Source organism: Aquila chrysaetos, chromosome 2, assembly GCF_900496995.4.
Source record: "Aquila chrysaetos chrysaetos chromosome 2, bAquChr1.4, whole genome shotgun sequence".
Taxonomy (NCBI): Eukaryota; Metazoa; Chordata; class Aves; order Accipitriformes; family Accipitridae; genus Aquila; species Aquila chrysaetos.
The window spans coordinates 9,926,549-9,951,049 of NC_044005.1; the positions used below are offsets into that span (position 1 = coordinate 9,926,549).

Below are 24,501 nucleotides of genomic sequence, written 5' to 3' on the forward strand. Positions count from 1 at the left end.
TTCTCTATTTAAAATTCAGAAAAATTCACTGTAAAGTACACTACATTTAAAGGAAGACAAATTTGAGGAGACTGAATTGCATGCAAGTTTGTTACACGAGTTCCTCTCAACTCTGAAAATATCAGGTGACAAGGAAAAGGCATTTGGACTAAAAAACTTACAACTCTGCATGTGCGTTGGACCCTTTTTATGCCGTGTTTTTACCTACAAAGACATGTCACAGTGGCTCAGTAATAGTTCCCGACTTAAAAATTCTTAATGGAAAAAACTTAGAGTCTTTTCTTATCTCTCTAAAAAGAGAAGGAAACAATATTCCTGCCTTGTAAGACTGGCATCTTTTAAGTAAAGAGATTAATTTATTCCACGTTTAGAACAAATTAATTCCGAATTTAATTTAATAGTTTGCTCAGAAAAGAGGCTTTATTACTTTATCTATTACAGAGACAACTGAAAAGCGTAGTTTCGCATCAGGAGGGAGTTTTCAGGACGAAGGAAAGAAACCAAGGCAATCTGCTCTTCGGCATGTTGTCTCCTGCAGGTACCAGCGCTGGGGGTAAACAGAAAGAGGTTCTCGAGGCAAGTGAAAAATGAACATATCTCGGAATGGGAAGGTGAATACACCCAACCAGTCACCCTGCGCTCTGAAGTTACCTGGCCGAGCGCGGGCTTCTGCTTGCTGCTGAAGTTGGGGAGCGCGCCTGCCCGGGGGTAGCGAGGAACGCTGCTGCTGAACAGCTGCGTCAGGAGCCTGCCGCATCCCGGCCCTGGCCACCAGAGCCGGCCAGGTGATGGGTCGCTAGAGCCACGCCAGTGGCCTGCAGGAGCCGGGGTTGCTATTCTGGCTCCGTGGCTGTAGCAGGCAGCTATGGAGACAGGGTGGAAGTCATGTGCCCTGACCACATTATAGGAGTGGATTAAATTCCTTCTCCTATTTCATACGCCAGATCGTTTGGGCTTTATGGAAACTTAATCTTGTATGTATTTTTCTGGTTTATGTCCTAGTGTATTATAAGACACCATGAAATTTAACTCAGATGCCTCCTTTGTGCAAGAATTATCACAGTAGCTTTAAAATGGGTAAAATACAGCTTTTTAACATATTTATAGGTAAAAAAAAAAAATCTTTCTTGGGTGGCATGTGCCTTTTATGTGCAATGATGTGCTGTTGTGCTGTAAACCTTGTATGTCTTGGTAATGTCTCCTCCGGGGTGTCAGTGGTGTGGAATTTTCCTGACTATCTTCAAAGATAGTGCAGAAGATAATGCACCATTTAAAATAAACTGGATGTAGTTCAACAAACAACAAAAATGATGAGAAGTTTAGGGAAATAATAGCTGAGAGAAGGTAATGATGGCTGGGCATGTTCGTGCAAAGGATAACACAACTGAAGAGAAAAATTACTACTTATCACAAAAATGTAAAGGAATGTTATAAAGCAGGCCAGAATAATTTAATTTCATCAGTAATCAATGACAAAATGGTGTCTCATGTGGAAAGCATTTTTTAAATTAAACACTAAGAAACTGTTTTTAGCAATAGGCAATAACATACTCTAGGAAGGCACATTTTGCAATCACTGTCATTGAAAACACTCAGGTCTAAACTTGATATCTGTCTATCAAGGATGCTATCAGGATAATGATATTTTTTCCTGGTATTAGAAGGAAAAAACATAGTAGCCTATTAGTTTCCTTCAACCCAAGTAATTACACGATTTGTTTGCATATGATATTTGCAAATAAAATGCACTTAATGCTTGTGTTTTTTTGTTTTTCATTTTGGGGGTTTTTTTAAGTGAAGACTTGACAGATCCTCTGCTTATGTGCCAGGAATTCTGCAGGCATATTTACTGTCTTTTAAGATGTCTTATTATGTTGTTACCTTAGGATCCGATCTAAATAAAATCATAGCAACGAGGCAAAAATAAATGTATTTGCTGTAAAGTTATCAGAGAGAAACACAAAATCAAAAGCCAGATTTTCAGATTCTCATTTCACCTTTTTGAGTATGTGATATGAAAGCACTGTATAGCATATAAGTTCTTCTCTGCTGTATCACTGAAATAGGGTAAAATGGCAATAAAATCTTTATTGAGGGCATTGCTTCATTAGGAAGTTAAATATTTGCCTAATTTTAAGAACGGAATCCATAAAAATTCTTAAAACTAAGGAGGTACACAAGAGTTTGGGCTGGTTAGCCATAAATTTCTAAATACAGGTTTCTGGTATCCAGATTAGAGGCATCTTGTTTTTACAGCTTTAGGGATTTCATTTTTTAGTATTTGCAATAATATGCAAAATAAGTGGATATGTTTATTCTCTTACAGTCACTGAAATCAGGAAGAGTCTTCGCTCTGCTTCTAGGTGGTTTTGAAATAAACCTGTTCTGTCTGAAGAGTGCCAAAGGTTTTTACATGGTCTAGAGACAGTAGCATGGTCATGGCCTACATTTGGGATTGGTAGAAATAATCTTAGGAAAGCTAGGAAATGTTCTGTAATTGGAGTGCCTGTAGTTTTAGAATTTTATCTGAAAATATCTCTTGGAAAAGAGGAAACTATTGACATTGTTATTCTAGAAATGGGAAAATTAGGTAAAATGTGAACAACTGCCAGTTTCTCGGTCTACGTTTCTCACTAATGGTAGTGAGACTATACATTTAATACCTGGCAAAAGATTGTGTTATTCACTTCATATTTGGGTTTTGGTCGATAAGAAACAAAATTGCTGGTTTGTCCCTTACTTTAGCTAGGGCAGAACACTCGAGCTTTTTATTTTGTGAGCTGTCCTTGAAACCTGATACTGTTTTAAAACTTTGATTTTTGCCATTTCAGAATGGAGTCATACTTATGCCTTTTAGATGGATTATTTATTGGTTGTCTTATGTGATAGCATTTATAAATGGCAGTTTCACAAATAATTAGAAATTGGAACAAAAGCCCATCAGGCTCTAACATCTGTTGCACATAATGCCCACAAAGCTTTATTTAATCAAATAAGTTAGCATAAAACCTGAATTTATTTATTAAAATATTTTGTTGAAAGAATCCCATTGAGATGCAATGTGTCATTTCCAAGGGTATCCTGGGATACAGGCCAAGATATGACACTTAAAGAATGTTATTGAGAGCAACGTGCTTTGATGTCTCATTTATTTTGCAGTTGAATTTACTTTCTATTTTTTTCTTTGTTATATGAAAACAGGGTGCTGGGAGGATTGTTTATTCCAAAGGAGTTGTCCTGCATCATATTGTTTAGTTGGGTACAAATTACTACTTTACAAGTAGATAGAGATTATGTTTTAAAAGTGCATGTGTATGGATTTTTAAACACTTCGTAATTCATTCTTCCACCGGTCTGATGATTAACCAAACATATGCTTCCTGCTTTATGGTGTCACGAACAACTTCCTGCTGCAGTTAAGTTTATTGAAACCAATCTTCCTTTTGATTTTTTCCAAAGTAATGTTTATTTTCTTAAGCATATGTGTCTCACCACTTTATTCTGGTTTTACTTAGTATTATATATTTACGTTGTATTGGAGAAAGCGTTCAAATTTCATCAGAATACAGAAGTCTTCTAGACGTCTCTAATTATCTTTTGCCAAATCCACTTTATCTGTGATTAGTATGAAAGGCTGAATGTTTTTGTCAGGAGCTTATAGCTTTGCTTTTGTAATAGGCTGCATTTTAAGCAGCCAATTGGATTGGTGTTGGCCTTTGAAAAATGTAAAATGCTTTGAAGGAAGACTTAAATGAACCAGTAAAGATTGTGCAAGCACACACATTTAATCTCAGGACTATCTGCATTATAGTTGAAGCTCTGGGAAACTAAAGGAATTGCACTGGAGAATAATCAAAGGGTACAGCTTTATTACATGTCTGTTCTGAACATGAAGGGACTGTTTTCTCTGGCTTAAGATACTAGGTGCTGCTCTGATAAAAGGAAGACGACAGCACTTTAGATACCACATTAGAAGTTTTCAGGGATGTGTCCAACTGTGAAATGGATGGCTAATTTGAACACAAAAGTGACACAGGGGCTACCTGCAATTCTTTCTCGTGGTCACCAAAAATAATTTTGAAATAACTTCAGATGAAGTAGGCCCTCCTGAAGGATGAATCCTCCCAAAGAATTACTTTTGATTGTTAGGTTTTTTGATTATCACTTTAAAATTGAAAGCGCAGTCGTTTCTGATTTGAACAAGAAAAAGGAGACTTACTCACTAACATGCTTTAATCCTGATCTGGGGTGTTTCTCAAACATGGTATTTTAAAAAGACTAGATGGTATTCTAGTCTTGACATGGAAAACAATATGAAAGATCAATTTGTCAACACTGTATGAACAAAGAAACTGAATTCTTAAAACTTCAAGAAGAAAAATTTATACTTTAAAGCTAAAATAATTATAGGACTTCTAAATTATTTATTTATTTTCTTAGTAACTTTTCTTGTAGTACAATTTGTTAAGTCTTGACATTTTCTCCCTTATGAGCCATATAGGCAAAAATATTACATGTATGTTTTATATTCACATGCTCTCTGGCTGAGATGAATAAATCTCTAAATACTTCTGTGGTTGCATACTACATTTGATTATTTTCTTCTGATTGTATCAAAGGGATTTTTAATGCCAAATATCTGTTCAGAGTCAAGGGGACTGATTAAATCAATTACTTGCTTTTATTCCTGCATGCCATTTTTGTGTTTCTTTTTTGGAATCTGCCATTCTTTTTTCATTGTCGTCTTTGAGAATGGTAACTGAATTACCACAGGCTCTGATGGTGTTGTGGGGGTTTTAGTGTTTTGTCTTGGTTTTTTGTTGCGTTTTTTTAAAATCAAGTAACATTGCTTCCTCAAGTCTCCACTGTGGAGCTGAGATTATTGTTTGTAAGCAGCACAAACAATATTATGAACTTTCAACTAATTTAGAGATAATCTTTAGCCTTTAAAAGTCGGTGGAAGTGGCTGAGGTGGAGGTGTCTGGGAAGCCCTGGCTTTCAATGTTAACATCAGTCTATTTTTTAGGTGCTTTATCTTCCATTATTCAATTTTGATCACAATTTGTGTGTGACATACACATACCCATGTTAGACACAAGGAGATCCTGAGTTGCTCTTACAATGATTAAAGAAAGGTCGGTTTCTTTGCCCGTATTACCTCATCAATTACTTAGCATACTATAGTATTAGTACAAGATTATCATTAAAAATCCTCATCTTCAGCCTTGAGAGTCTTATTTCATTCACAAGAACACAAGAGAATCTTGTCCTTTTCTTTGCTACTACTATACTATGATTTTTTAAAATTATTTTTTAGTTTTGCAAGTTCACATTTGTAAAGTATTCATTAAGGTCACATCTAAGAATAATGAAAGGCTGAATCAATCTTTATTTATTAAAGGATTTTAAAAGTTTGTCTCCTGAAAAGCAATTAGTAAGTGTTAGCAGTTGCTTGTGGATCAACTGTAGCCCAGGTCAACAACTGGCAAATTGTTAAGATAGAGGATTACCAGACCGATGACAAGGTGAAATTACATTTCTACCTAAAAAAAAGCCAACAACAAAAAGTAAAAAAAAAACCTACAACAACAACAACAACAACAAAAAAATCCCTCCCCTCCCCCCAAACCTTCCTTCAATATTGGAGCTCTAGAAGTACATGTTCTCGTAGCTTTGGCAAAGCTCATTTGCTGATCTTAATTGCTAGGATGTATTTCAAAAGAATTAACTTTCTGTCCGACCATATGTGTGTGCACATTTTAACAGGATGTCAGTTTTCATCTGTCCCCTACCTCGTAACTGCTGTGGTCAAATACTGCGTTTTTTACATTGCTCCTAGGAACACCACCTTCCTTTCTCAGGTTTGAGTGTGTGAAGTTGTAGTATTATTTCCATATAAATGTCTGCTCTGCTGGGATGTCATAAAGCATCAGTTACCGTGAGTTCAATACAGAGCTGTGCTATGTTGAGGGACAGAAAAAATTTGGAAATAGTTTTCTAGACCAATGGCATACAACGGAGCAATTTTCTAAACTCTTATAAGACGTGTTTTCCACTGTAAAGGTTGCATTCAGGTGGATATCTTCTCTTTCAATGAAAGTCTTAAAGGTGGAGGAGAAATTAAGATTCTGGACTCCTGTGTTGCAGATGTCCATGGGTCAGTTGTATGTAATTTCTGCTTTTAGGGAAGCCAAATATCCATTAGAGAATCCTAATACTTACCTATTTCAGTCAGGGTTTTCTTTGAAGTTTAAATGGTTAAATGCTACGTGAGATCCTTGACTGAATAGTTGGAATCCCTTTAAGAAAACATTGTGTTAGATACCAAGACCAGGCACACTTTAACTGCAAGCTTAAGTACAGTAAAAGCTCAAGTACATGTTAGCTGGTCTTTGTAGATATGTCTTGCTGACATTTTAGATATATATCTTTCTTAAAATATTTTAAGGCTACCCTTATTGTTCCTATATTTATTCCTACATTATTGCACAGTTACCTGTTTACATGCATGCTTTCTTTGGAAAAAAGCCTCCTGTAATTAGTAGTGATTTATTGTATGTATAAAGTGAGCAGGAGCTACTGCAGGGGGAAGCCGAGGCAGGGTTGGGCTGAAGGCTGAGCAGGCCTGTGGTCTTCACCAGCACTGGAAGAAGACGCTGTACAAACCTGTGTCATCTCTTAATATGTTGTCTTTCTGTTCCGTCGTAGTCCCAAAGCAGCCACCAGCAGATGCAATGCAGAGGAGCCAAGTCTCCTTCATTAGTCCAAGGTCATCTATGTCTTACAGAAGCAAATTAGAGCTCCGGAATGACACATACAGCACGTTTCAAAGAGTTTTCTTCTCAGACACCTCTTGCCTACAGAGGTGGCAAGCCCACTGGCAGTGGCAGGTACCGAACGTGATACCTGTGTGCAGTAGTTGTGCTGTGTGCTCGCTGAGTCCCAGGTGCAGGTCCGTGGCTCAGTGGCATTACGTTTGCATTAATGACCTCTCCTTTTACACCAGCAATTTCCCTGAGTGTCAGCTGCTGGAGGAATAGCCAGCAAAGATGTACAACTGTGGAATATGGTAAAAAGTAATAATCTGCCACCCAAAATGAAAAGGTTGGCTGAGACAGTGTTTCATTTGTGCAGATGTGTTATAGCTTGTTTTTAAGGTACGGAGGCAAGTTTTGGATCCACCATGATCCTTTTATATCTGAGTATTCTTTTCCTTCGTAAAAAAACAACAAAAAAGTGGTCTTGTGCTTCTGTTTGGGACATGGGCAAATGAAGGCTGTTGCTACATTAGGACCTCTGATGTCCATTTCAGATTAAATTCTTGTCTAGGATTCCTGCCTTTTTAAGGAAATTTGGCTGGGCTTTTTTTTTCTCTTCTAGTGTTCTGTGTGATTTTTCTCTGATAACGTACTTCTTGGGCCTTGTTTATCTTCTGTATCCTTTATTTGTGGAGATGTTCCCAAATGTCATTGTGAATGTTTTAATTTTTTATTCTATATGTTTATTGTTCGTAGAGCACTTTAAAGTTTATAGATGCATATATAATATTCTAAAATAGGATTGGTTGTAACATTTTAGAGGGAATTGCCTTCAAACATCAAATACGTTTGTAATATCCTGTGGTAGGATACCACTGAAAGATGTATTCGCACGTCTGCTTTTGTAGTAGTCCTTTTTGGTAGCCTGTATCATCTGTAAAAATAGTAATCTCGAAATAATTTGGTAGTGAATTCTTTGTATGATGATTTAAAACTCCAGATGATAAATACTCCCTTTATCTTATAGGCCAGACCAAACAGCTGAACCCACATATCTGGGTTGTTGCAGCAATAAGGGAACCCATAGAACAGTCTTGCCCTAACTTTCTGTAATTCTCAAATAATGGTACTGAATGCAGCTTCAAATGGGTTTTCAGAAGTTCCAGGCCTAGTGACCTGTGGAAATATTTCATGTTATATTGTTTCTTGTGGAACAAGAAATACCAAATGGCATTCGTAATGTCACATTCTTCCTAAGAAGGTGTAATTCTGAACTTTCTCCTCCATGACTCTCCACCTCTGACAAGAAATATTAGAACTTGTGTGTTGTGGTTTGTTAAAAAATGTAAATTTATGTTCAAAATTGTTTGTCAGTCTCTCAGAAAATTAGAAGTAATTAAATAGAAAATTCTACAGATTCGTGCCATTTCTGTACCCTCTCATCTCAAGATGGTGTGAGAAGCAGACAATTGTAATAACTTGCTGCTACTCCTTTCCAGCTTAATTTGATCTTGTTCCTTAATTCTGACAGATTGTTTTTAATTTTCCCATCTGTTCCATAAAAATCTCAAGTGATTGACTCTTAGGAAAAAATAATGTCTAATAGCTGAGCCATTTTTAATGAGTTGGTATGAGTTATTTAATGAGACGTGCTGAAGAAGGCAAGCCAAGTGAAAGATTGGGCCTAGGGTGGTGGATGTAAAGAAAGTTAAAGGGCAACCATATGGTTCAGGGAGTCTCTACTGTTCTCTTTAACCTCAGCTTTAGACTCCTGTTGTCTCCAATTTCAGGCAGTGCGGATCCTTAGACCCATGGACAAAACCCAAAAGGTTCAGTAGCAGTATTTCATTTTCCCCTTTTATTTAGTGCAATGTCTACCCTCAGACAGTACCACTTTGGGGAGAGGAACAGTCATGCAAAGGGGGGGAAAAAAAAAAGATCAAAGAATAATACTTAAGTAAACTTAAAAACGTTGTAGACTGTGGTTTAACTTCATTTCTTATAGCAAACTACACCATAACTCCCAGATATTCTAGTGTTAGGTCAGAAGGAACGCCCATGCCAGTAAACAGAGTGAATATTCTTCTCTAGTCTCTCTGAAGGCTACAACCTTTGCTTTAAAATTGCCTGCAAATGACATCTCCTGGGGCAGGAAGCCATCAATATGCAGTACGGGTCTTTGAGAATAGCAACCATGAATATAAATGTTAATACATGGACTTCTCCCTTCTGTTTTGGTTTTTATATATTAGTATAATAAACATTAACATTATTTTTAATAATCATCAAATCGCAGTTTCTCTGGCAGCTTGAGACCTCATTATTAAATCAAATAGTGAAAATAAATATACAGCTCTTTTACATGGAAAGTTGAAAGTTTGACTCAACTCTGTAAATATGCCATTGTTAGTCTAATCTATTGTAGAATTCATAGAATAATGAATTAACTTTCCAACTGCATACGGCGAGGCATAACAAATGAAAGAATGCTACCATGGTAATGAGCAAAATATACACTTGTTTTTGCAGGGTTTAATAGGCTACCAACTAAGGAGAGAGACTTTTGTCTGCGTTTTTTTTAACTAGTAAGATCTGAGAGTTATTTAAGTGAGCAGAGAACATCAGTACTCCACACTTTCAGAGCATCTCCAAATACTCAGCCAGTCAGGTTTCCCTATGACATGTATTTCAAACAACCAAAGGGAATGGGGAAAGATTAAAGTGTGACTTTTAAACCATTGAATGTAGTAGCACTTAAAACTGCTGCTGGTTTAAATTTGGACAAAATTGGGCTTTGGTAGTGTCTGTTCTAAGGCCCAAGCTCAGCAAGTAGCCACAGATAGGAGATGCTCTGTGCATATATAGAAGTCTCTGGCTCTGAATGAGACTAGACTGTGCCTAAGAGTTAGACTATCCTAAGCTGGGACTGATATAAGGGAAGAAAATGTTTTCATTTTTAAGGGTTATTTTTTTTCTTGTTATTACTATCTAGTAACAATGTTCCTAGAGTTGGGACTTCTCTTTTTTTCTGTTGGGGAGAAGGAACTGATTGGTGTCTTACTTTGCATGGCAGGAGACAAAAGTGGCTTAATTTTGGATAAATTCTCATGAGCTTTGTGAACACAACCCATCATCTATCATTCTTGATGGATTTTTGACAAAGATCTTGTTGCATTGTGGCTTTAGTAATAAATCTTCTATGTATTTATGTAGTTAAAATTAAATACACAAGCTGTAAGTTTAATAGTTCTGCAGTAATCCTTCATAAAACATTGATCTTTTGCTTTTTATCTTCTTCCTCAGTGTGTCAGTCCTGATCTTTAATACTTCTCGGCAGTGCTTTGTTGTGGTGAAGCAGTTCCGCCCAGGTAATCCTCTTTTTTTAGATTTACTTTTGCTCTCTAGTGAAGCAAGCTTTTAAGGGTTTAGCTGTTAAAAGTTGGTGCATCTGTGGTGATAAAATCTTTGTTCTATATTCTGTTTCTTTGTATGATAGCCCACCCTTTTCAGTTGGTCAGAATTTCTAACCAGGGAAATTTCCATTACAGATGAATGATCAGGGTAGCCTTACATACTGCTTTTGGGCTAGTCATTGTCCTCTTTTGGATGAAATTGCAAACAGCTCTACAATGATCATGCAATAGATTGCTTTTATTTGAAGTTCCTTCTTGACCTATCTAGTACATACTAGGCAGCTTCTGTGCAGAAGCACAATATTTCTTCTTCTTTTTTTTTTTGTCTTAAATATTCCTTCTTTTTTTTTTAATGTGTTACTGTGCATTGTATACTTGGGAATTTAAAATGAGGGAAATTCAGGACTGTATGCTTTTTCATCAGTATTTGGACAGCTTCATTTTACCAGTTATTATTATGAATTTAGGTTAATATACTATTTTTTTTTCTGAGTTTTTGTATCGGTTATTTTGATTCAAAGCAATATTTACTTTCTGGAAGTTAAAAATGAAAAGCATATTCTCTGCATGTTAATTAAAAAAAATCACAAGATATTTCACTGACTGTTGCTAAGAGACCATTTCAAGACTGTTCATGGTAGACTTTATAGGAAACTTTCTAGGGTGGTGTCATGCTGTCCTTTCTTACTGACAGTGATTGACAGGCTGTTCAGTGTTGTGCAGCACTGTTATACTGACGGTGCATACTTCTCATGAAGCACTATATTGACTATTATAAAGAGAAAGTGTTTGTTTATTTGTTTTATCAATAATGCAATGTCTTTTATTTGCCAGCCGAATAAAATGGCTCATATAGCTGTTGCTCTCTTTGAGGCAATCTTAGGCAGAAGCCTTCATGTATGTGCATATATATATATGTATATGTACTGAACAGCGACATGTTCATTACATCATCTGTATGGAAGTCTCAAATCTGCCTCAAAAGACTGGACTGTTCTTGGAGTTAAACTGTTCCACAGGCTGGAGCTGCTCAGAAACCTGACCTTAGGGACAGGGGTCAGTCAGACACCCCATAGCAGTTCGGTGATCGCAACCATGCCCTGACATTACTCACATCACTATAATTATATTTCCATTTCATGGTTATGGTCTGCCTTGGTGCCTGTTCCACAAAGCAAAAATAAAGGCTGAGACTTTACTCATTGCTAGCTTCTCTCAGGGTCCCACCAGGAAGGCGATAGCTCATTACTTGTGAGCAAACAGCTGCCACTCACTCACCAGGCAAGTCCCCTGCACATGTGCTGGTTGACATATGTGCTTGCCTTTCCGTAGGGTGTGGTGTCATGATCAGGTTTTCCCATTGAAGTCTGTACTGCTTGTAAAGGCAGTCATCCCTCCCTGTATGTACATTCCCACCCCATTCCCTTTGCAGCACCAGGCCTTACGCAGGCACAGCAGAGGTCTTACATGGCTGCAGACAGAAAATTTTGAGGCTTAGCCAGCTTATCGGACTGGCCTGAAAGAGTTCATGCTGGCTTGAGGGGTGGCAGGAGCACACAACTGGGGCGAGGCAGACAGGGCCGTATTTTTCAGTGTACTGTGGACCTAGATCGTTTTGATCATCAAATCACATATTTGGAGGGAGCAGAGAGAAAAAAGTTACACATACATCTCAGTAGTTTCCATGGTAGTTCCTCACCCGTGACTGATTGGCAAAGGTCTTGGGCAATGCTCATTTTGGTAGTCAGTTGACCACACGTTTTCAAATACAATAAAATAATATGTTCCTGGGAAAGGCCAGGGTTAGTACCTATGAACACGTGCCCTGTTTTTTTCCCTGTAAGTATAACGACCTTTCAATGGATTGTGATGTTTGGTTTTGCATTGACTTAAAATAAACAGTATCAAAGATTTGAATCATAAGCCATGTTCTGTTTCAGGAGGTACGAAACACTGGTGCAATCAAAGAGAAATCAGAAGTTTAAAGAAAAGCTAGCACGTTTCCCAGTCAGCTAAACCCCACTAACCCCTCAGTCCATACTGTTGTTTTTGTTCTCTTTGGGGATAGCAAACAAGTCCCTGTATGAGTCATCTAACAAGGCTGCTTTGACAACAGTTATGATCTTGTTTGATGCCTTTGGTTGAGCCATCTATCCTTTGTCCCAGCTTTGCAGAAAGGAAGGCAAGTACATCAATTCTACTGGAGTTTCTACTCTGAGACTTCTTATAGCTGAGTGGGTCCGGGATAATTACTCAAGAAGTTTAATGAGCACTAGATGGTTGTTTGAGTCCTCACTGTGCTGCTGCTCGTTGCATGTGTCCATCTGATGATGGAGGAGACTGCCCAGTAATGATGAAGTGACAGTTTCTGACCAAAGTAGCATAAGCCATCGGAAGACAGAGCAATCAGACATGGGACTAGTGGATGGGCGACTGTGCTGGGACCTGAGCTCGCTTCTAGTTTCTGCTCTCCAAACTCTTTGTGCATTTGCGGTAAGCTGACAACCTGTGATGAGGAGGAGGAGAGTCACAGGTTTCCCTCCAAAGAGTGTGCCCTAGCCAATAGGCCACAGGCTACTTTTCCATCCAGTACTTTATCTCCCCTGGCGCATCACTTGTGCAGTCAACTTTGCACCTTCAGGAGAGGTATGGGGGACTCCTCTGTTCCCTGATATTAGCAGGCACCTTGGTTTTCTAGGCTTTGCTTATCTGTGAGAGATGAATTGAGTTCGAACCTTTGCAAGCCTGGTGATACCGAATTCATACTCTGACTCCTTGGTGAATGCTCTAATACTTGGACTCTCTTACAGAAGTGGCCGGTACCGCTTCTTCCTTATCTACAGAGAAAACCTGTTACTGGGCTTTAAGTGTTGGCATATTGCAGGTCTTGGCTCTGAAGTGGACTGCTGGATTAGGTCCCTCTGGGAACATAGGTTTTGATCTACGTGGAGCCCAGTTGTGCTGAGGGAGAAGGAGAACAGCAGGTGCCTGCTGGAATGACAGGATGGGTTTCGGGGATTTAACAGACTTGTAACAGAGAGTTATTTTAATCACATTTCTGTACCCTACACTCTTACCTGCATCCTGTTTTGATGCCCAAGTCCCTTAGTAGGATGCACGTGTTGTTCCTTTTTGTATTTACTGATACGAATGTCAATACTAAAAAGGCGATAAAACCTGAAGAGTATTTGGCTCATCAGAAAGATCTTGGAGGTAGTTGCCATTTATGATAATTGACAAAGCTTTTCGAAGCTTTTGGAATAATGACAATAGGGACCCTTCAAGGATCTATCCCTCAAAGTCTGCATGGAATATTTTTTTTGCTGCCTTCATGCTGCATTTTAGAAAGAAAACTGAGCTCTAGTCATGTCTTTCAAGTAAGAAGTGGTGCCTCCTTTCCTTAACTGTTTGAATCTCAAAGGCCTAGATGTACCTACTACAAACAGCTTTGAAAGTTTTAACTTCTGGAGAAAGATTAGGTTTTGGACAATAGACTGATCTAGACATCTCCCTTTCAAGTGCTGATCTTGCTATACTACACTTCTGAGGTGTCACAAGAAGCATTGCAGAAGGAGCCTAGGCACAGATTTCTGGGGTGTAGACTCTTCCTCAGAGACCATGCGCTTGAGAAGTCACTGTGGTACTTTACTTTTATGCAACAACATTTCTCTAGAGACCTTGTATATCACAGTTTTAAGAAATAATAAGCTAAATCTAGTAACTGGAAGAACAAAAGGTTGTCCATTAAACTTGAGCTTTTTTATGTACCAGTTCTGCAAGATTTAGAATGGGATATAAAAGATAAGCTCATTTGAAAACCATGTTACGTGTATATGAAATACGCATGTAGAATATTTTAATGGAATAAAAATAAGTTCAAATTTTAAAATAGTTTTATTCAGGTTGTTTTATAACAACCTCATGGTAACCTTTCATGAAAAGCAAGGAGATAGACATGAGGAAATTTCAAAGAAACAAGTGGGATTATACCTGTAAGTTAAAGTTAAAATGATCTGGAATTGTCAGTAGCGATTCTTTGTAACGTCCAGTCCTGCAGTTCTCACTCAGAAAAAATTTCTGTTGACATCAGTGAGAGGTTTTGCTTAAATAAGGACTAAAATCTGGCATTTGCACTTTCTTTAGGAGGGCATTACAGTGGCAGCTGTTTGTAGATTAATTCAAGAAGTCTTTTTCAGACTCCACACAGGAATCTGTGCAAGGAACTATATGTTCAAAAGAGGATTTTTTTTTTTTTTTTTCAAACAAACATACATGCTTTTCATACCCTTTCTAAATAACAGCTGAATTGACAGGCTGAAAGACTCATCATTGTGCACATGGTACATAATGTACAACCCAACTTTCCTGCAAGATAACTGCATAGTTTAAATTAAATCCTGATAGCCACATTGCCCAACAAATGGAAGCTGTATGGTGCTTCTGGGACTTAGACTTCTTGGATGAACTGCTTCCTTTTTTTATTTTTATTTATTTTAAGGTGTGCATGAATTAATTCCAAATGATGTAAGCACAAATAGACTTAAAGAATAATTTTACAGAAATGGCAAAAGAACCTTTGTTCTCTAAAATTCCAATTTCAGTGTGTCATAATTTTAACAGATAACACGACTGAATTCCTTGTTACTCTCAAGTGCTCTGATGGTTATAAATTTCCAGGCAAAATTTGTGCACCATCTTTCTTTCTCTTTCATACGAATGAATGAACACCCTAACACCCTCCCACCCACTCACCCCCCCCTTGTTTCTTTTGTGGTTTGTTTTTTTTTTAAGCTGTTTACATGTGTGAAGTAGAAAGGCATCATCCTGACGTGTTTCAGAATCAGGAGAAGGAAAGCTTCTCTCGTCTAGAGGATCCCTTACCTGCTGTGGTAGGAGTGACCTATGAACTCTGTGCTGGCATTGTAGACAAACCAGACCTTTCTTTAGAAGAAATTGCATGCGGGGAAGTCTTAGAAGAGTGTGGCTATCGTGTTCCCGTTACAGACCTACGGAGGATCACTTCTTACAGGTAAATAGCAGTAAGTTAAAACACTTTGCATTTTATTGTTTCACAGATTGCTGAAGTGGCTTGAATGTAAATTGATGTTCCCTTTTCCCTTATTAAAGCAGTGTGTTGGAGGAACATGGACATCTGAAAGTATATGAAATGTGTAATTTTCAGCAAGTGAGAGGAGTATTTACAGAGACTTAAGGAATTATAAACTCGTAATTATGGGTTTGAATTCCCAGTAAGAATGATACTATTGTGATTTATTCCAAAGACTATTAGAACTGGGAAAAGTTGCATTGGGCCCTTCAGAGGAGTTTGTAACAGCGCTAGAAAACAGCCCATCTTTACTGTGTCAGGCGTTTTCCGTCTCCGATTCTTACTATTCTGATTAACAATAGAAGCTGCCCAAGATGGACTCTGATTTACCATTAACACAATTTTGCAGAAGCATGAGAACCTGTGCCATTAGATCTCTTCATAACATTTGGGTTGTAATGAAGCCTTCTTTGAATTTGACAATAATGAATGTTATATATGAAAATTTTGCTGATTTCACTGTGAAAATTTTTACATTATATTTTTGCAGGGTTTCAAATAGTTATTGAAACAGATTTTAACATGCTTTGAAACAATTATGAGGAGTAAGAGGAAAACTTAATATGTAAGAGGAAGAATGTAAAATGTGAGTTGTTGTAGGGGAAAAAAAAACCAAACAAAAAACCCTCAGAGGAAATTTTGCACACAGCTTTAATCCCATTATATCTCCTTCCCAGCTTTTAGTACTGTTATCCAAAAGGTATGTATGTTTGTATTTTACAGAGAAAGCAGCAGGTTTTTTACTTTCTTTATGTTGCTTAATATCACCATTGAACTAGGCCCTGTCATTGGTTTTTAATTTGGGAATTGAATACAAATCCACAGCTGTCAATCCTGGCAAATGTTATTTCCTGCTGGATTAACAAGCAGTGCTTCTGTTGAGGGGAGGGGGTGAATCACAGGAGCTGTCTTTTACAACTCCTTGAAACTAGATTAAGGGTTTGTTCTACTGAAAGAAAAAGTGCCTTCTAGATTTATGAGCAAAAGCTGTCTATAGAATTTCGTAGATTGGGTGACATTGGCACACTATAGCATGCAGATACATACATACATGTATGTACGCATGTATGTGTATACCAACACAAAATAGGAAAAGTAGAATATAATTTCTGTAGTTGTAGAAGTTTGTAGCTTCAGTGTAGAAGTTTGGCTCAACAGTAACGATTTACACCTGGCTAAAACACCTTATCTTTTTTGGTTGATGAGTGTCTTTGTATCTTACACCTGGTTGTTCTTTCAGTTGCTTTTTTTTTTTAATTGCATTGACTTGTGAGGAGAGTATACAATTGGAGTTTTCTCTGTTGAGACCCATGCAAAGGCCACTTAATATATTAACCCCCCAATCCTGCTTTGTCGATGTGGGCACAGATTTCTGCCCATGGAGATCCATGCTGAAGTCAGAAGGGCCTGTATAGTATTTACTTTTTTAGATTAATATGAAAGAATGAAGCCTCAAAGATGGTATTTTACAGTTTCTTTTGTTGGCCTTCCTGTGCTCCGTATTACAATTTTATTCTAAATGTTATGGTCTTCCTACTAGGAGTGTCCTGTTCTTCTTCCTTCAGCCAAAGACTGGCATATCTGTCTGATCCTTGAGGATTTCATGCAAAGACAGGAAGTAATTAGTTCCCCTATGGTCTGCTAAGGACATTTTTTCTGTAATCGCTATATTAAATATAAGAATTTCTGGGCTTTTTCTAAGTGTAAGAGGTTTTTCCAAATGGTTTATGCTGCTGTTTCCTGCTGTGACTGTCAATACAGAGCATTGACATAAAGCGTTACATTAATGCATATGCATGCTGTAAATAATTACAATATATCATGCGCTTCTACTGTTACCTGCAATCCCAGTGATCTGTGTAATAGTTGCTCTATATTATTTATTGATCCAGTGCATCAGGTCAGAAAGAAGCCTTAGAAAACAGAATTGGAAGGAAATTTGGGAGGATCTCCTCTAGATTGCTCCTCTTCCAAAGATAAGGCTCAGCTGGATTTAAATCACTTCTGAAAAATGTGCATCTGTGCTTTCTCTAAAATCTGATCATTTCACAGCCTCTCTTGGAGGGTTTCAGCATTCTGTCTGAAGTGTCTTAACTATCTGTACCATGAGCAAGTTTTTCCTTCTGTCTTGCCTAGATTTCCCTTTCTGTACTTCAAGTCTGAGACTTACTACCCTGTTCCCAGTGGACATGAAGTACTTCTGCTCCTTGCATGTATTTGTTTGAACATGTCTCCCCTTTATTTTATTTTTGCCTATGCAAAACTGTCTTAGTTGATTTAAGCTTTTTCTTTAGACCATGTTTTCTAGATGCCTGATCATTCCTTCTGCTGTCCTCTGCCTTCTCTCCATCTGATCTGCATATTTCTTAACAACATAGTGCCCGAAGTGGAGCACAGTAATTTTGTGGTGGCTTTACCAGTGTCAGATAGAGTGGAAGCGTTATTTCCCTAGTCTTGCAGATGATTTTGTTTATATGCTATAGTATGATTGCCTTTTTTGCAGTGGCATTATGTTGTTGACTTACGGGCCACAATGCTTCCCCTGTCTCAAAACTATTTTCTGCAGCAGTACTGCACTGTCATTCACCTCCTGTCTGTATTTGTGCTGTTCGTTATTGCTGCCTGAACACAGAGCTTTGAACTTGCCTTTACTGAATTGCATCCTATTTTTTCAGACCATTTCTCCAAGTTGTTCGGATGATTTTGAATTCTAATGTTCATCTCTAGCTTCTTATAAATTATCTATCTCAGCTTTGCTACCTGCAGTCTGTATTTCAACATACAAGTCCTAAAACAAAATATTGAATTATATTGAATGGAGGATGGTCCCCAGTGGAATCCTATTTTGTTTGTATTTCCAATTTGACAGTGATATCCATTCCATGAGTATCATTCTCATACTAGTTTTTCACCTATTTCACAGTTTCTTTGATTTCTAAGTATGTCATGATCTCCTAACTTCTTAATGAAACTGTCACATTAGATAGCATTCAAAGCCTTGATGAACTGAAGTTACATCGTTTGTGTTGCTGCCCCGATCCACAAGACCTCTTACTCTATTACAGCTGATATTTGTTTGACTGCACTTGGTATATTCCTGACAAACATTAGCTGTTTTTCCTTTCTTGATGCAAGTAAAACCGCATTAAAATATTTAGATAACTGTCATTAATAATTACTGAGTTAAGTCTATTAGATTTTTTGTAGATAAAAACGCACAGAGTTGTGTGCACGGTGAAAAGGCTTTTGTACAAATATGGGTTTCTGTGTCGTCATACCCTTTGGTCTGAAAGCAAGGAGTCGTCTTCTATTCCCAATGACACCCCTTTCTGGAATCATGGTCATGAGAGGAAAATTGCCTGACTGGAATAAAAGCAGGACTTGAGCTAGACCTGACAGAAGGACTTGGAAAGCAGAAGATACATCAAATTTAAAGGGAGAAATGGTTTTGGCTAGGTAGGTCAATACAGTTCTGTGGCTAATGGATTAAGAGAGGAGGGCATGGACAACACGTAGGGGGAACTTAGCCTAGGGGGAAAAAATGGAATAGAAAACCCTCGAGTAGAAAAAGAGGAAGAAGAGATGAAAGAACAACGCAGAGAAAAAACATGGGCTGAGAACTAGATGGACTTGGGGAAAGTATGTTCATTGTGGTGGAGAAGAATTCTTTTTAACAAAATGAGGAAAAAGACTTAGACTGTATTCAAGCAGAACTTTGCTCTGTTCTCAAGCAGTGGAAGCAGTAAAGATTGGAGGTAATCTGAAGATAGCTTTTTTTTTTTTTTCTCATTTATTATCAGGGCTTGCAGCAGTGGTTTTGGGGGGAATTTTTTTTTATGTTTCTCAGCTAACTGGAAAAGGTTAACTACAATACTGCTACAGATATTTCAAAAGCACATACAAATAAGCTGTTGGACCCCCTTCTTAAGCTCTGTCAAAGCTCCTGTGACACGATACTCATCAGATAGAAGTCAGGCACTGCATTAGGCAGATCTCAGACTTACTTACCTTGAATGATCCACAGAGTAGCTTTGGAGTCAGTGAAAAGCCAGGAAAGAAGCCAGGAGTTGGGATCTACGCTAGTTGAGTGAGAGTCTTCGGAACAAGCTGTTCCAAGCAGCAGGAGGACAGTATGGCATGGGTGAATGAAGGAGACTGGATTGGGGGTAGATAACGAGAAAGACAAACATATTAAGAGGGACTTGACTGGAGGAGGTCGGAGGAATCACACTTTGAAGAATCAGAAGTATCTGTTCCCAGTACAGAAAAATGCCAGCCAGAAGGTGAATTTAAATGTAAGTGGTTCATTTTGCTGTGTAGATAGAGGCAGGAATCATTCTGGAAAAAAATCTGTATTGTTCGCAACCTGTGTGGTGAGTTTCCTCTTCTCATCGGGGCTACACAAATTGCTATTTTTGTGCTTGCGTACAATGAGTAACCTCGTTTTGGTATTACAAAAAAAAAAGTTTGTTCTCTATTCTGGCAGCAGCTGATCCATTTTTGGAGGCTTCTTTGAAAGTTTTGATGCCTACTGGTGTGTTGAGTTCTTGTCAACTATACGTATGGCCTCAGTCAAAAATAGTATAGATGGTAGATGCGATGGGTGTAAATGAACCATTTAGCTCAATAATAAAATGAAGCTAATACTATAGTAGTACAATTGTAAACTGAGGCTTCATGAAAATGGTTGCCAGTTAAATTGTTCATTTTTAAAAGCTCTGAAGGAAATGTGTGAGCTTCCCTCCAGTTTGGGGTTTTTTTTTCTCTAAATGCAAAATTTTGTAAGTGAATGACTTTGGACTTACTCATATATTAGATATAACAAATTTTCTATCTGTCATGGTATCCCAGCAGTTTTCAGTTTGAATCCCATGTGAAATTCAGCTGTGAGTTAGTTTCTTAGGGTGAAGTACTTCCAGCTATCCTCCTTGAGACTTGTTTCCTTAAAAGACAGGGGCAGGGAAATTTGTTGTTGTTGTTGTTGTTAAAGATGTTATTATTGCCATTGCAACTTACTGTATTTTCTTCTAGTTCTTGAAAATGTTGATCTTCTTGAAGAATATTTATAAAATTAGTTGGACTCAAATAACACCTCAGAGCATCAGGATAAAGTTGAACCAGAGCTTCTGGTTCAACTTCCTTTTCCCTTCATTCCATCTTATTTTCTCCCAGGGGTTGTAATAAACTCTTGGCTATCAATTGGATACAATAGGAGCTGCAGGTTCTCAGCCCCGCTGCAAAAAAATGAGATGGATTAGTTTAAGGGCCTAACTATATTAACATAGGTACTTACTTTAATCTTCCTACATTTGATTTTTTTCCAAAAGTATACAACAAAGAGGAGCATTCACAGAATTAATATTGGATGTTCCAATTACTGTGCTATGGCTATTAGTCTCTGTGCAATGAGGTAAAAATGGTTTGTATTCACAGGTTATTATGTAGAAAGAATAATAGCCTTGAAAATGTTGGAGTGTGTTATAATTAGAAAGATCACCTGCTAGTACACCTGTTGGGTGATGGCATAATGTAATATAATTTTATGTTAATTACTTCTCTGCTTTTTTCCTGCACCTGCTGCTTATAATGTCAGAACTGTACAAAGGTCCTAAGAAGTGACAATAGGAACTGCATGTCACTGTTCATCAGTTTACATGTTGCATGCCTAAATAGATCTTGATTTCAGCATAAATAACAGAGATTTGTGTTGCATTTATTTGTAAACATGAATTATGTATACACTATATACCCAAATTCTGCATCCAGATGGCTTACATCTTATAAAAGGGTATATTGCATTTAGGAATTTTCAGATTAACTATGTCAGATTAAAATCAAAAAACGTATTTCTGTGTTGATAGGAACAGGTAAATGTTGATTGTTTATAGATTTTATATTTGTTAAATATTAAGAAACGATGGGAAATTTAGCTTTCAATTGCTGTCTATCAGAAAACTGAGTTAAACTAGTAAGTCTTCACAATGGTAAGTCAATTTATTTGTTCCCCACATAGCAGCAGAGGAGTAGAGTATAAGATATTGTTTGTTTTCTCATACATGTTTGTTCCTTCAAGTTAAAAATGTAATATTTATGAATGTAATAATCATGAATGTAATAATTGGTTGGCATAGATGAGCATCCAGACATAAGAAGGCAAAGCTAATCTTGAGTATGTGCTTTGAATTCCGACCCTGCTTACAAATGTGCACGCGTGCATACATGCACACGTGCTCACACACTCAGTTTGAAGAAGAAACTCACTGTTACTGAACATCAGCAACATATAAGGTGGACTCAATCTCATTTGTGGCTTTTAGGCACTACTAAACTTTTTTTTTTTTAAAAGCAGTAAGATACTGTTATCCACTTGTGATAAAAAATTTAATGTATCTTTATGTTTATGAACTTAGATATGACAAATGAAAAGCGCCATTTTGTGAGCTCTATTTCAACTGCTATATATTTCCTCATGCATTTAATAAAAGGGAAGAGCTAAACAAAGGCTTTGTGATAGCTGCTATTGCCATGTTTCCAAAACATATTGGAATGACAATCTATCTATCTCTTGTGTTTTCCCTGCTCTAAGAAGGAAGTAGATAGAAAATACTCTAGTTACAGCCTCATTCTGCCAGCCAGTCCCACCCCTGGGCGGGAGGTGAAGAGAAGCACTTTGCAGTCATTCTGCAGAAACTGCTTTTCTGCTATGCTGTTGCCTACAAGTGTGTTTCCCACAGCTTTGAAAGCCTTAGCATGATTTAATCAGAGTGTTTCAATGTTTTCTTTAAAATGAAATATGGGAATGCAGCATACTATCTTGTTTTGATGTGTTAAACTTAAATATAAGTTACTATTGTGATGAAAACCATACCACTTTGGTATCCTTACTTTGACGTGCTCACATTCTTAGACTTGCTGTTGTCAAAGGTAATGGAGGTTTCTAACTGTCTCTGAAGCAACGCTAAAAGTTTAGTCCTAATAGACTTTTGGTTTTAAAAATACCCCTCTGTTGAAGTTACAGGGTTTGTGAGCTTAAGCCCTAATGATTTGACAAAGTATTAGTCAGCCATGTAGCTGTTAATTGAAACAGCTATAAACTTCTCAGAGGAAACTGATCCTTGTGATAAAGAGACGAGGAAAACAGAGCTGTGTTTTGTATGGATCATTTGCATTTGTCCCACAGTGGTAAATAAGAGTCAAGCACCGTACAGACACATCAAAATACATCTGGAACGCTCAGCTAGGTCAAGCCAGGCTTAGTAGGTCTGGGTCAGTAACAGCCATGAAATGCCTGGTCTGGGCACCATGGTGCTAAACCCATGGAGTGAGACTGAAGCCTGAAGTCTCACCGTGGGCCGGTGCTGTGAGTTCGGACACTGCTTGTCCTCCCCCAAACCAAGCCTCTCTTGTACTGGGAAGGGGAGACACCTTTATCGGGAAGGTGGTTTTCCCAGGGTGAAACTCATCACTTGCAGTTCGGGTGTGCTGACCCCTGCGATTTCCACAGATGCAAAGCTAATGAATATAGCTGTAATCTGTTAATAGGTGACTCATTTCAGACCATGGCAAAAGCATTTTATTTGTAATGTGAAATACTAGGGCAAGGAAAAGCATATGTCACAGACTTGGCATAGAGGAAGAAGGTAGCAGAAAAAGGAATAGAACTGTGATTAAAGGCATAGCAAAATTCCTTAAACATACTCGGAAAGTGCAAGTAAGTGTGCAAAAGCATAGGAAGTTCCTAGTGACAGATAAACCTGAAAGCATACTGAAAACATAATAGCTGCCTATTTACCAGTGAGACCTACCTTCTCCCTCTCTGCTCTCTTCCTCCTCCAGCCCCAGTACCCCAAATCACTGAAATGTATACACATTTTCCAAGGGTATGTGTTAAATCACCTTATTACTTCAACCGGATGGAGGCTCAGAAGAGCTTCAAGGCAACGAACCTGCTAACTTTTGATTTCTATAAAAATCAAAAGTACTAAGACAAATGAAATGTCAATAGCATTGATTTTTGGACAATTTTCTAAAGACAGGCAGGATACATTGATATCTAAGAGTCTGGAAATGTTGTGAAAGACAGCGGTAGCAATTTTGGAGAATGTTTAATTTAGTAAAGGGCATTCCAGGTGGATCCATGCAAAAATGATCAACTGGCATAGTCAGCCAGAGCATTTAGAGAAAGGAAGATCAAATTAAGAAAGGTAAGAAACTTGCCTTTTTTATGAATTGAAGTATATTCCTGTATTTTTCAACTTCTTTCTGAAACCATTGAAATGGACATTTAGGTAGACAATAAATAGTGAGGGGATTCTAAGTAGTCTTATAAATGTTAAATTTGCTGGGGGGGAGGGAAGAGGAGAATAGAACAACATGAGTATTAATACCAGCTCTCTTTGATTTTATTTATAGGTCATTTGGAAGTTTTTATTAGTTTTTAATGAACAACTCATGGCAGAGTTGCACTAGAGAAAGATAAGTTAGGTAATCAAATAAGAAAGAATGAATATGTGGGTATGTCCTCCTTCAAATATGTATTGTTGCAAATTTTTTGTTGGTTTCTGTGGCAAATTACATGCCGGTATACGTGAAGAAATCTCATAACTTTGGGCATCATAACAAAGGAAAGACATTGATGTCCAGTGCTTTCATTTTTTAAAGTATATTCAGTGTAGTAGCCACTCTTGATGTATTTAGTTTGTAAGAAGAGAAACACTGATTTATTAGAAGTATCATATGAGTAAATACAATGAAATATCAGCATATTGAAATCACTCTATGCTATTTGAGCTACAGTGGCAAGAAACTGAATCTTACAGTGTAGCACCATGGGAAGCAGTTGTCCTGTACTTTAAAGAAAAGATGTGTGGAAAGTGAACTCCTGTGATTTCCACAACTGCAGCTAACTCATAAGTAAATGGTCACAGGTGGTGTAGAAGGAGATTATGCTGTAAATAATCAAGCCAGAATGTTCTTATAGAAGGGCTTCTTAAATAAAGACTCTATGTTTTTGTATATAACCTTTACATAATATCAAGTGGATATGGATACAGGTATACTAAATTTAGGATCATTTTAATTCTCCAGGCGGGGCAACCCAGATGAAGCTCAGACTTGACACTCATCAGAAATAACAGAACATTAAATATATTATGCATAGTCCTGTGTTTTTTCATGGTACCTGTGGAGACTAGCGAGCTGCATTCTTTGTCTTACAATTTTT

The 24,501-nt window shown here is 37.6% G+C and overlaps 1 protein-coding gene across 2 annotated transcripts in view; it reads left to right on the forward strand.

The window, feature by feature from the left end:
- NUDT14 (nudix hydrolase 14) overlaps positions 1-24,501 on the forward strand; it is a 65,476-nt gene that overhangs the window by 35,246 nt on the left and 5,729 nt on the right. For both annotated transcript variants that reach the window (XM_030002844.2, XM_030002837.2), the window contains exons 3-4: positions 10,062-10,126; positions 14,963-15,200. In XM_030002844.2, coding sequence (XP_029858704.1) covers positions 10,062-10,126; positions 14,963-15,200 — 303 coding nt within the window. The remainder of the gene's footprint in view (positions 1-10,061; positions 10,127-14,962; positions 15,201-24,501) is intronic.